This window comes from Lissotriton vulgaris, chromosome 10 (genome assembly GCF_964263255.1).
Source record: "Lissotriton vulgaris chromosome 10, aLisVul1.2, whole genome shotgun sequence".
Taxonomy (NCBI): Eukaryota; Metazoa; Chordata; class Amphibia; order Caudata; family Salamandridae; genus Lissotriton; species Lissotriton vulgaris.
The window spans coordinates 153,043,823-153,056,313 of record NC_141698.1 but is presented as its reverse complement, the minus strand read 5'-3'; the positions used below and the strand labels follow the sequence as shown (position 1 = coordinate 153,056,313).

General features: G+C 42.9%; 1 protein-coding gene across 2 annotated transcripts in view; it reads right to left on the bottom strand.

The window, feature by feature from the left end:
- Positions 1-207: 207 nt before the first annotated feature.
- Positions 208-12,491, bottom strand: part of TECPR1 (tectonin beta-propeller repeat containing 1) — a 575,261-nt gene continuing 562,977 nt past the window's right edge. For both annotated transcript variants that reach the window (XM_086940729.1, XM_086940728.1), the window contains exon 25: positions 208-3,151. In XM_086940729.1, the coding sequence (XP_086796855.1) occupies positions 2,957-3,151 (195 nt within the window). In that variant the 3' untranslated portion in view covers positions 208-2,956. The remainder of the gene's footprint in view (positions 3,152-12,491) is intronic.

The window sequence follows — 12,491 nt, the reverse complement described above, 5'->3', positions numbered from 1 at the left end:
GCAATTTGAATTACAGTCTGCTGCTAGACACATTCCATTTACAAACCAGCTACCCACAATAATTTATTTAGGTTTTTCTATACCACAAACATAATCCCAGGAGGGTGTTTTACAATAAAGGCATTAACTGTTTCAGTTATTTAAAGACAAGAAAAAAGCCACATGCATCTGGCAGTTTTGGGGACTTAAGCACAACAAGGTTTGACATTTTTCGGTTATCCCAATTCATACTTTATTCAAGAACCACACTTTCAAAAAGCAGCCAATGACTTGTTTCTAATATTCAATGATTTGTGACAATAGAGTGAGAAGAAGACATGCAAACCTTTTAAATATTGTGGTCAAAACACCATATGTGAACACATGTTCAAAAGGAAAATCTACATTTTATAAAGCACGCTATAAACAAGGACATTACATACACATACAGAGGTAATATTCCCCAAGCTTCTTTTCAACATGTGAATTGCTAAAAAGTTTGAAACTGAACACAATGGAAGGTATATTTAAGACATAAGAATGCTAATAAGTAGAAACAAAAGATATAGTGAAGTCATCAAATGAGATAGCTTTAAAAAATCTCTTTCATATGCAAAAATATTTCTACTCACAATGTAGTTTATCAGAAAAACGAAACTTGTGATAGGAAAAAAGTGTGTTTAATGCAAGGAAGTACAGTACAAATTAATATCCTATTGTAGTTAGGGTCACTGAATTGCCTGCTTGCATTCTTTATTATGATTATATTAATAATTTACGTTTTTGACATAGAACATCTTTCTTCTGTAGTTTAAAACAATGTCACCAATGAACTAGCAGGGATTACCACATAATTATGTATTCATTGACAATTAAAAATTAAACTCATCACTATTTAACATGTGTTACAATGTTTTCACAGGGAAAGTATACTGAACTAACTATTAATGCAAAAGGGTTCAAAGGGACCTACCCACCCAGGATTAGGTTTCATACATCTACTGATTACCAGTGAAAACGCGTTTTTTAAAGATTTACATGCCTGTAGTTATACCCACTTCTCAATTTATTTGTGTTTTAGCAAATACTATGAATACCTAAAAAGTCTGATTCCTAGAAGCAGCAGTTTAAATACACGCTGTTACAAAGAATTACACTAGTAATTTTCAGTATGGAACAGTGTACAGAGCCATCACAAGCTGGAGGTGATGTCTTCTAATTGTACTGGAAACAAGAGAACACATTTGGCATACATTTGGTAGTAGGCATTCATGTCCATATTTATAATTGGAGATTTACCTGTGAATCATCAGTCTGGGAGGTTGAAGGAGGACATCAATGCAATATTAACATGCTCACAATTTCAAACTTTGTGCTAGAGGAAGAATGAGCACTTTTCTTTTCTAATGCACACAGAGATATTTATGTTATGTTTTAAGGTTGATTTGTTTGACTATGTACTTATTAATATGCCACATGCAAACTGTTCCAATATCAAAGTTGTTACCATCCTGTAAGTAAAACATGTTTTGTGGAACAATTTTCCGTGAAGTGATGCCAACCTTCAATGTGAAAGTTTAAGGTGTGCAAAAGTTAATTAGTCACATAAGTGATTTAAGCAGCACTTCCACCCAGAAAAGCAACTATATATGGTGTTATGAAATTCAAACTTCAATTTTTCTCATGGTGGATACAAACACATTCTAGCTACAAATGTTAGAGGTGCAAATGACAAACTCTAAACAATCAAACTATGGTCATCCATGGCTGCCTGAAAAAAACATGGTTTGAGCATATACATTTGCAATTGTCCTTTGATTGCTGCACTTTGAGTACTTTATTACAATAATACTTGTGATTGTTTCAATGCTTAGCCACTACTTGAAACCTTCATACCTATATGTTATGCAGCTAAAACAATATTCTAAAATAAGTTGACTCTGGTGTACTTCCACCTTCCTTGAGTGGACAGTCTTGATAACAAAATAGCCCTGTAGCATATACATGACTAAAACTTAATTTACCGAACTTAAGGGCCAAAAATTAAATTTCTGTCATTGTATGCTTTTTCAAACTATTACAGCACAAGTTAGCAAGTAAAATGTTCTAATTTTTAATAACAATCACTGGATTACTATAAGTTTGAGGACATGATTGCAACTAATTTGGGGTATCGTCAATGCAAACAAAATGTTCACTTTTTCATAGGAAAAGAGACTTCAGTATAACATATTTCTAACAAACAATTTAATAAATGGCCCTCTTAAAATATTTGAACCCTTATAGCTGGAATTTAACCCATTCCACTCATATTAGTCAAATGGAAAAATAAATACCAAGTTATTTTCTAAAAACATTCTACTAATAAAAACATTAAGTATGGTTAACAGAGTAGTAGACTTGAAATGAAGAAGACGATTTAAGACAAAATGTAACAATTGCTTATTTGAAAACCTTAAAGATTTTTTTCGAATATCAGTTTCTACTTTAAATACTGAACTAGCAATAAACGGGCTGGGTGCATTGTCCAAGCAAATAATAAAAGGCAGTGAGATTTCCAAGGGGTGGGGGTATGAAATTAATTTCCAATACAATTTACCATATGTACATTTTTCTGAATTTTAGCATTTAGTGGATCAATACTTGTAGCAGCGAATTTCATTCTAAACCACCATGTACATAATCAGTAGTCTTATAATGTATAACTTAATAATAATGCAATAAATATATCACTTCCCAGAAACCCACTTTACAAATGTCCTTAACACAACACCAAGCATCACATTAAAAAGTGCTACAAGGGTTCAGATTCTCTCTGAACCCTTACTCATAAATATTGATTTGTAAACAAGAAAGTACTTCTCAGATGTATATTATTATGCATAAAATACCACCTAATGGTCAATTTAAATAAATGCCCTTTCAACTGTTACCTACAGTTGGAGTAAACAGTGTTTGGAACCTAGAGAGTGAGTTTCTAGCAATGAACTGCATTCCCACTGAGATTCTCATCTTCGACAAACAAGTTAGTTCTAGGCTGGAATTCTTTTCCCTTCATTTCTTGATCATCAGACTCAGTCCCTTTAGAAGACTGTTCGTTGTTATCCTCCTGTGTGACAAGTTTCAGAGCCACCGTTGCATTTCCTCGCACAGTGATATGCTCCCATCCTCCCTGTAAAGGTTAATTAACAGCGTAAGTAGTTCACAGATGTTTGTGTTTTCATTATTTCTAAATTAATTCCCCACATATATTTTTTGTCACATTATTGCTTAGTGTTTGCTCAATCGCATACGATAGAATCAAAATCATGTAATCTAAATATATTCATTCACAAAAACCTAGTGCTGGCGAGCTGCAGGAAAACTCTGGCAATCTTCTTACTACCTTTCTGTTTACATTCTAAGATATTATCATGGCATTAATTCTGGGTTGAGCTGAACCATACAAATGTGCTGCAACTTTACAAAATTCTTCCTAAACAAGTAGAAATACTAGTTAGCAAGAGAAAGAAAGGAAAAGTATGGACACCCTGACTTCATAACAAACATAACATGTGTATTTGCAAAGCGCACGTTCACCCAGAGGTCTTTTGGCCCTGAATAATAGATGTTCATTGTTACCCAACTCAATGGTACTCATTTTATCGACCTCAGATGGATGAAAGGCTGAGAGGACCCGCCGGGATTTGAACCTGTGACCATGAGGTCGACACAGGCCCATGCAATGGACGCATTAGTCCACTGTGCCACCAGACCCGGCATATTGTATCAAACAATACAATGTCAGAGAAACCACTAATCTCCCAGGACCTGGCAGAAACATCTTAGCCATCTTTTTAGCTCCCCAATCATTCAGCTTCTGTGCAGTTTACTACTGCCTCAACCCTAGTTTACACTAGTAGTATCACCATTAACTTTGTAATTCTTGTAAACACCTATCTCCAGCTCATAGGAACCATCTAAACAACAAATGCCTTGATCATCTTACGTTGGCTTTTTCCCCATTACCGCCTTTTATATTTATAGGTGAATACCAACATCATAGATTCTATTTTCCATTACAAATAAAATCATATTAGTACAACAGGCAGCTATATATAGATAGGAAATTCCAAGACAAGATCCAACATAAAATCATGTATCAATTTTTTAACTGTACAAAAGCTGCTCCAAAGAAAGGCTGGTAAGAGGGAAGCTAGTGAAGAACTACAAATCAATATAGGGTAACATAGATAAAGGAGAAAAATAGTGGGTACAGCAGTCAACTGCGCAATATAAATACTCCAGTCCTAACAGAGCCTATAATTTTTAACTTTGTAAAAGGCCTGCTCCAGGCTAACCAACTGCACCATATCCTGAAACCATGCTCCTGTCAGACTCAATGCTTTACCTGTACAACCATATACATCTAAACTTGTATCTAAAGTAACTTGCTTACTCAAACTAATTTCCATGATTTCACTCACTTTTTTTAACTGGGGTGGCGAAGTGAGCTAAAGAACGATGATGGATTAAACCCAGATCTCTCCATTAAGAAAGAGAAGGTACCCCCGAAACAAAGCAAACTAGAATACACTCCTACAGGACATGAATTGCTTCATATTAGGCTAACAAGAGCTCTAACGGCTGTCCATCATGGAGATTATTGTCATAAGTATAGCCCCAATCATTTTAGTATTGTTATTCATAATCTTTTCTACTTTAAGAAAGAATATTATTAAACTAATTTATATGGACACGAAAAGGAAAAATCTGATTATATAAAGTTAAAAACATGTTTGTGAAACTATAAATTCATTACAATACATCAAATATTTTTACCTAGCATCCTAAAACACTTCTGAAAGTTATACATATGTAGTGAGACTAATAGCAGTAGTAATTTCTGATATGCCCCCTATGCTATTATTCACAAACAGCCATTCTAACCTCATATACAGCAACACGCTCACACACTCATATCTCACACTAAGAACTTCCCAACCCCACAAACATGCATCGATGGAAGTGATGAATAAAAATCTTCAAAGAGTATCTGCACTAGTGTTGCCGTTTGGGAGTTCAAAACGGGCAGATCTGTGACTGGGGGTGAGTGGTACCCCGAAACCGGTCCCAGGATGCTTGTTTCCGGTCCAGGAAAGACCTGCTTGGAAAGTTCGGACCGGACTGTTCCCACGAGGAATAGGATCAAGACTGATTTGCATATAGCTGGGTCTGAACTGGGGTGGCGAAGTGAGCTACAGAACGATGATGGATTAAACCCAGATCTGTGACTGGGGGTGAGAGTGTGAAAAGTTTCAGCGCTTCGCCCATCATCTCCTTGTGATTGATTTGTTAGCCCTAAGTTGGCAGGGTATGCCCAGATGTGGGTCACTTGTTCACTTTGTCACTGGATTTAAGCTAGCCTGGCGGGATGAGGGGCTTTACCCCAAAACAGGTCCCAGGAGGCTTGTTTCCGGTCCAGGGAAGACATGGCTTGGCATTTCGTTCTGGACTGTTCCCATGAGGAAAAAGGTAACGGCTGATTTGCATATGGCTGGGTCTGAACTGGAATGGCGAAACGAGCTAAAGAATACTGATGGATTAAACCCAGATCTGTGACGGGGGTGGGATAGGTTGGGAGTGTCTGAAAAGTTTCAGTCAGCGCTCCGTCCATCATCTCCTTGTATTTGCTTCATTCACTTTTTGCCAGAGAATATAGACTTAAGATTGGGATCCAAACATATGATTTAATAAACTCTCCACTTTCTTTAACCCAACAAACACTAGCAATCCTTCATTTACTACTACCCAAATCTCCCATAAATGCCCCTAAATAGAGTATGGGGTACCCCAAAACCAGAACAACAGATTAGTCTACCTGGGAACCGAAGAAGGATAAAGAAGAGCCGTCACTGCGAGAACTGTGGACCTTCACCGAACTTGGCGGCAAACCGTGCCTGTTGGCTCATACCTCACAAATTGCAAAGACCCTACTTTTCCACAAGCTTTACATCCTCCACAACACTTGGAGGGCTGTTCAGCACTTTGCCAACCATCTAGTATCAGCATTGGGGTGGAGTAGCCACCTCCCTCGATCCACAGGCACCAGCCGCATCTGTCTGGAAGAAAGTGTAGTTGGCCATCGGGCCCACCGAAGTAGCAGTGCGCCAGAAGAAAGTCTTTGTGGCTCTTGGAGGTCAGCCCCGTCTCACTGCTGAGTTTCGAGATGCTAGACCCTCCTGGATCCCATGTGCACCAATACCCTGAGTACAGGGGCACTTGCCCCAACCAAGGCTTGTTTTGTATCCAGCACAAAAACCCACCTGCACGGCAAGGGACTTCAGGAACGATAAGACCCAACACACAAGATTGGGCCTTCTGGCTTTTTTTCCTCCCCTCTGTTGGTAATTCAAGAACCATGAGAGCCTCAAACACCAGTGGTCAGCCAGCGAAACACCTCTGCGCCAGAGCCTCACAGCCCTGGTTCACGACTCCTGACTGTGTCCCTTTGGTCTAGGGGTCCTGAGGACCTGAAACACGCCTTGGATTCTTCTGGACCTGTCCCTAAGTACCCCCTTGCAGCCTCTTTGTTTCAGGTACCATTGACTTTACCAGTGTAGCGCTCGAGGATACCAACCCAGCCAGCACCTCTGCACCTGGACACCCCTGGGTAGGTAAACTCAAACTGCTGGAGGTTCTTTGAACCTTGGCCCCTAGCACCATAGGTCCTAAAGGGCACCTCTGTACATTGACTGAGAGTATATGTTTGCTGTGTGTTTTCCTCCCATAGGATAACATTACTGCGTTAGAGGATCAAACATAAAAACTGTTATTTGAATATTTTCTTTTGTTTGCTTGTCAAAATGAACAACTCCGAAAGTGCTTACCTCATTCTGAAGATTTTGGTCTCTAAATTCACAAAAAATAAAAATGTGTTATTTTTCTTAATTGGTCTCGGATTTCTTCTTGAAAGTGTGTCTCATTTATGGACTGTGTGTACAACAAATGCTTAACACTCCTCTATGAGAAGCCAAAGCTGCTCGACCACACTACCATAAATAGAGCCCTCTGGATTATTAAAGTAAGCCCTGTAAACCAATAAGGTCGTCTGGACATTTTTGCATGGTGTGCCCTTACATTGACACTACCACATAAAAAGGCTGCTTTCTACACCATGACCAGATTTTTCAATAAGCCCGGCTAAGTCTTTCATTAAGTGTACGATCAACTGTAGTGGCATAGCACCCTCCAATTGAGTTCCTTTTAGAGAACATGAGTTGGAACTAACTCAAAATTGTTTCCCTAAATACTTCTTTCCGTGATTCAGAGTGTTAACTTCAAGAAATGTGTCTTAGTGATGGTTAAAGGGGTCTCCAGGAAAGCCAGAATGAGATATGTCCAGATTAATTACCTTCATCATACATATTTTTTATTTTTTTATTTTTTTTATTTTTTGCGCAAGACCTTTATTGAAAATCAAGCATTTGACACAGCAAGAGCCTACAACCCGGAGGCCGGCTCGCTACGTTTATTCCATTAACCATCATTGTAATCCAGTGTTACACATATTCCAGAATATTGCAGAGTATCGCACGTATGGTTAATAGCTGGCATTCGAAACTGAGTCTCACTTTTTTCACTTTTTATAACAAGAACATTAAACCAACATTCCCCAATTCGGCCGTATCGTGTAATCCTAATGTACTACCCAGCAGTCGCGTCGATACACCTAGGGTCCCTCTCCCCCCGCCTCCATCTCACACCTGTCCCATCAGCACTCATGCCGTCCTGCAACCCATTCAGTCCGTGTGTGGAAGTTCCTCATTATCCTGCTGTGAGGTCAGATAATCTTCTAGATAAACCCACATGTTTTTTGGTCATGACTTAGCTGGCATCAGTTCTTCGTAAGTTTGTAACTTGTCACGGCAGGTGGACATGTCATGTAACCATGTTTTTAACTTCGGCACTTTGCGACTATGCCAGCATTGTGCCACTTGTCTCTTAGCCAATAAGAGTGCTATCGCCCAGAACTTCTTTTTCAAGGCTCTGAACTGCGGTACTATCCCCAATAAGCAGACTTTGGGTGTGCAGTGTACCTCCTCCTCCAGCATGACAGATAAAGTAGTAGTCACCTGCCCCCAGTATCCTCCCACCTTGGCGCAGTCCCACGCTAAGTGTGCAAAGTCCGCCCCCTCCCTGTTGCACCTTTTACATCTGTCCTCCTCTTGAAGCCCAAATTTAAACAATTTCTCTGGTGTGTAATATACTTGATGGAGGAATTTAAAGTGAATCAGCCTCAGATTACCATTCAGTGTGAGTATGTGTGTCAGAGCGCATGTGTTAGCCCATTCTTCATCAGATAATGGCGCGTCTAGTAGTGCATCCCACCGCCCTTTCGCTTTCAACACTTGTCCATCCAGTTCCAATTGTGCGGCTGAATACAGCCTAGACACCAGGTGTGATAAATCATTAGTTGTGATTAACAGTTGCAGTGGTGCAAGGCATTGCGGCTCTGAAGGGAACGTAGGGTAGTGCTCCCTCAGGGCTCTAGTGAGTCTGTAATACGTGAAGCGAAACATGGACGTTTGGTTATTTACATAACCCAGGTCGTCTAAGCCCACGAACTCCCCATCTCGGAACACGTCACCCATCCTATCGATACCGGCTTTGGCCAGTAGAGACATTCCGACGCTCTCCCCAGTTACCGAGAGCTCCTGGTGGTGGTGTAGCATCATGGCTGGTGCATATAGTGGGGTCTTGTGTGCTAGTTGCCCTAATTTATGCCAGGCGTTGACCGTGGTATCTACCGTGTTGATATCTCTAGCATGTAGCGGGGGGCGGGTGTGTGAGATGATTGCCGTGAGTGGAATAGGGTGTGTGTCGCTCTCCTCTATAGCGGTGTGGGTGAGGTAAGGAACTGCGTGATACCAATACGCCGCATATTGTGCCTGTGCGCACAAGTAATACAGGAGAAAGTCAGGTACCCCGAAGCCGCCTCTTGCAAGTGGAAGTTGCAGAGTCCGTAGATCCACACGTGCCTGTTTACACGCCCAAATCAAGGTCCGCACCAAGGAGTTTATATGTCGGAAGATAGCCTGCGGCGGAGTGATAGGTATGTTGTTAAACAGGTATAACAGCTTGGGCAGTATGTTCATTTTAACAATCGCTATCCTGTCCGCCAATGAAAGGGGCAGACGTATCCAGCGTTGTACACTGTCTTCCAGTTTCGTCAGCACCACTCCGTAGTTTGCCCTGAGCACCTCATCCGGATCTCTGTGGTACATGACCCCTAGGTATCGTATAGGGTCCTGTTGCCAACCCAGCGGAAAGTCCACCACAAACTCAGAAGTGGTGTCCGTGAGGGGTATTATGGACGATTTGGACCAATTTATGGCTAGACCCGAATGTCCCCCGAACCTTATGTATTCCCTGAGTATGGCGTTCAAATGAGTCTCCGGGTCCCGGACGTATAGCAACATGTCATCTGCATATAAGGAGATGTGAAGTGGCCTGGCTATGAAGTGCAGTGCCGATTCCCTGTAGTTCTGTCGTATCAGACACGCCAAAGGTTCTAGTGCTAATGCAAATAATAGCGGCGAGAGTGGGCAGCCTTGCCGCGTCCCTCGCTCAATCGCAAATTGGTCCGAAATGTATCCATTAATTCTGACCCTAGCATGTGGTTTCGTGTAAAGCAGGGTGACCCATTGCACAAAACGTTTCGGGAACCCCATTCTATTGAGGACAGTGATCATATACCTCCATTCAATAGAGTCAAACGCCTTCGCCGCGTCTAGCATGACCGCTACAGCTTTGACTGAAGGTTGTAGATAGTGCGATAGTGCAAATAGTGTCCGGGTATTATGTGCTGTTGATCTGGTGGGCACAAATCCGGACTGATCCGGTAGTACCAGACTAGTCATCAGTGGTGATAGCCGCTTGGCTATAAGCTTAGCAAGAATTTTCGAGTCTACGTTGATTAAAGATAACGGTCGGTACGAGTCACACTCCTCCGGATCTTTAGATGGTTTCAGAAGAGCGATAATCATGGCTTCGCGTAGCGTGGGGGGAAGTATGCCTTTCTCAAAGGAGGTGCCATACATATCTACTAAGTGTGGTGCTAGTATGTCTGCATATTGTTTGTAAAATTCCGGGGTGAACCCATCCGGGCCAGGCGCCTTGCCATTCGGAAGTGAGCCTATTATCTCTTTAACCTCATCCGCCGTGATAGGCCTTGCTAAGTACTCTCTGTTTGCATCTGATAGCCACCCTATCGCTACATCGTGCAGGTATGTGTAGGTGTCATCCGCCGGAGCAGTGGGTTGGGATTTGTATAGGGAACCAAATGAATTCACAAAGCATTTCAGTATGTCATTAGCATGAGTTTGTGTGTCGCCCTCCTCGTTCTTTACCCGAAGTATCGTTGTCTGGCCTCGACCTGTGCAGATCTTCCTAGCCAACACAGCCCCCGGCCGACCTCCTTCCCCAAAAGCTCTAGCCACATGCGTGCGGTTTAAATATTTCATTTCAGAGTCTAGAAAGGTCTCGTGTTCTGTGTGTATTTCGCGAAGCTTGGCCAGGTGCGTGATATCCTGAGTGGATTCATATAGGGATTCCAGGTCTCTCATTTGCTGTTCGCATCTGCGTATCTGAGTTCTGATATCCTTCAGAACCCCTACTGTGGTGCCTATACAGACCCCTCTTATCGTGGCCTTGAATGCTTCCCAGAGGATGCCAGGATCATCAGTCGATGGGGCATTAAGGTCAAAGTAATCTCTAATCGCCCTCAGAATCGTGTCGGCATAAATGGCATCAGTCAGAGCACGTGCGTTAAAGCGCCATTGGAAAGGGGGGGGTGTGTATCGTGGAACGTCCAGCTGTAGTAGGACAGGATTGTGATCAGACAGCGTGCGAGGGAGCACCTGCAGGTGTCTCACCCATAGTGCCAGATCAGAGGAGCCTAGCCAGTAGTCCAATCTTGACCAGCTGTTGTGGGAAGCATTAACGTGCGTGGCCCCAGGCGCGTCAGTGTACCTCAATCTCCAAAGATCCGCCATACCCAGATCCTTCATCATGTGTCCCACCATTGTGCGTGAGTGCTTGTGCTGTTCCACCGAATTGGTTGACCGGTCTAAACCATCACAGAGTGTCACGTTCCAATCCCCACCACATAATATATGTGTGCTATTGTGTTCCTGTAGGTGTCCCCATACCTCCCTGAAGAAATCCGGGGCATCTGTGTTAGGACCGTATATATTCAGCAATGTAACTTTCTGCCCCCTCAATGTACCTGAAACCATTAAAAACCTGCCTTCAGGGTCCTGTGTGACTGAGTGACTCACAAAACCCACCCCTCGTTTCACCAGAATGATCACCCCTCTAGAGTAAGAAGAGTACGAGGCCCTGAAAACCTCCTCCGCCCATCTTGCCCCCAGGTGTGCTTGTGAGTGTGGGGCCAAGTGAGATTCCTGTAGGAATGCTATATCCACATTCCACCTCGTCAGGCTTACAAAAATCTGTCGTATTTTACGCGGCTGTGAGAAACCTCTAATGTTCCAGGTTAGTATGTTTAAACTGCGTCTACCCACTTCCCTAGTCCCCATCAATTACCAATGACATAATGCATGAGCGTTCAATACAAGTCAATCGCATAAGGATCAGGAGCATTTCCCTATTAGGTGCTCCAGTCGTTCCAGCAGTAGCGGGGACCAACTCGGAATCAGTACAAAAAGACATTACACATTCTGTCGGCCTAACAGTACAATCATACATCCCGCCCCCCCAAAACCCACCCACTCCAGCAACCCCAACCTGCCGAAGCCATTCCCGTCCAGTGCACCAATGCAGAACTCCCATAAACAGTAACATAGTGCCAGAACCAAACTCTTATTGGGTAATACCCTTGTAGAGGTCCGCCAGGGGCACAACTCACCACCTGGTGTACAGGTGTGGGCGATGCTAAAGAAGCTGTAAGAAGCGCAGTTCAGGTGTATACCCGCCGTCCCCCTCTCCCCCACCCCCCGAACAACCAACAACCAAGCCACCGGCTGAGCAACATGTCTGGCACAGTGTGTCCCCATTGCAATGTCAACAGTTCGTCATCAAGGTACATTATTCCTCCCTTCACACCCTTACTGCTCGCCGCACAGAGTGCATTGGGGCTCACCCACAGTCAGCGACTGAGGCCTCCCAGAGTTCAATCATACCGAGCAGAGCGCTTCAGATAAAGGGGCAGTTCCTCGCCAATCGTGCATTTGCCTGCATTAAGTAATCGCCTCCGGGTGATAGTGTCACTCCGTTGCGTATGCCAACACCGCCCTATGTGATGTGCATGAGTTGCAGTGCATTCCCAGCCTCCATACTCCTACCTACGACAATCATGCAGACAGTGCTGAGCCAGTTCTACAGTCGCACCCCCAGGAAAGCAGAGTAGTAACCCACTGAATGTGAATCGAACTGCACAGCATATCTGCCAAATGGCACCAATGTTGCATGTCAATGTTGGGAGGTACAGCACACCTGATGAGGCATGG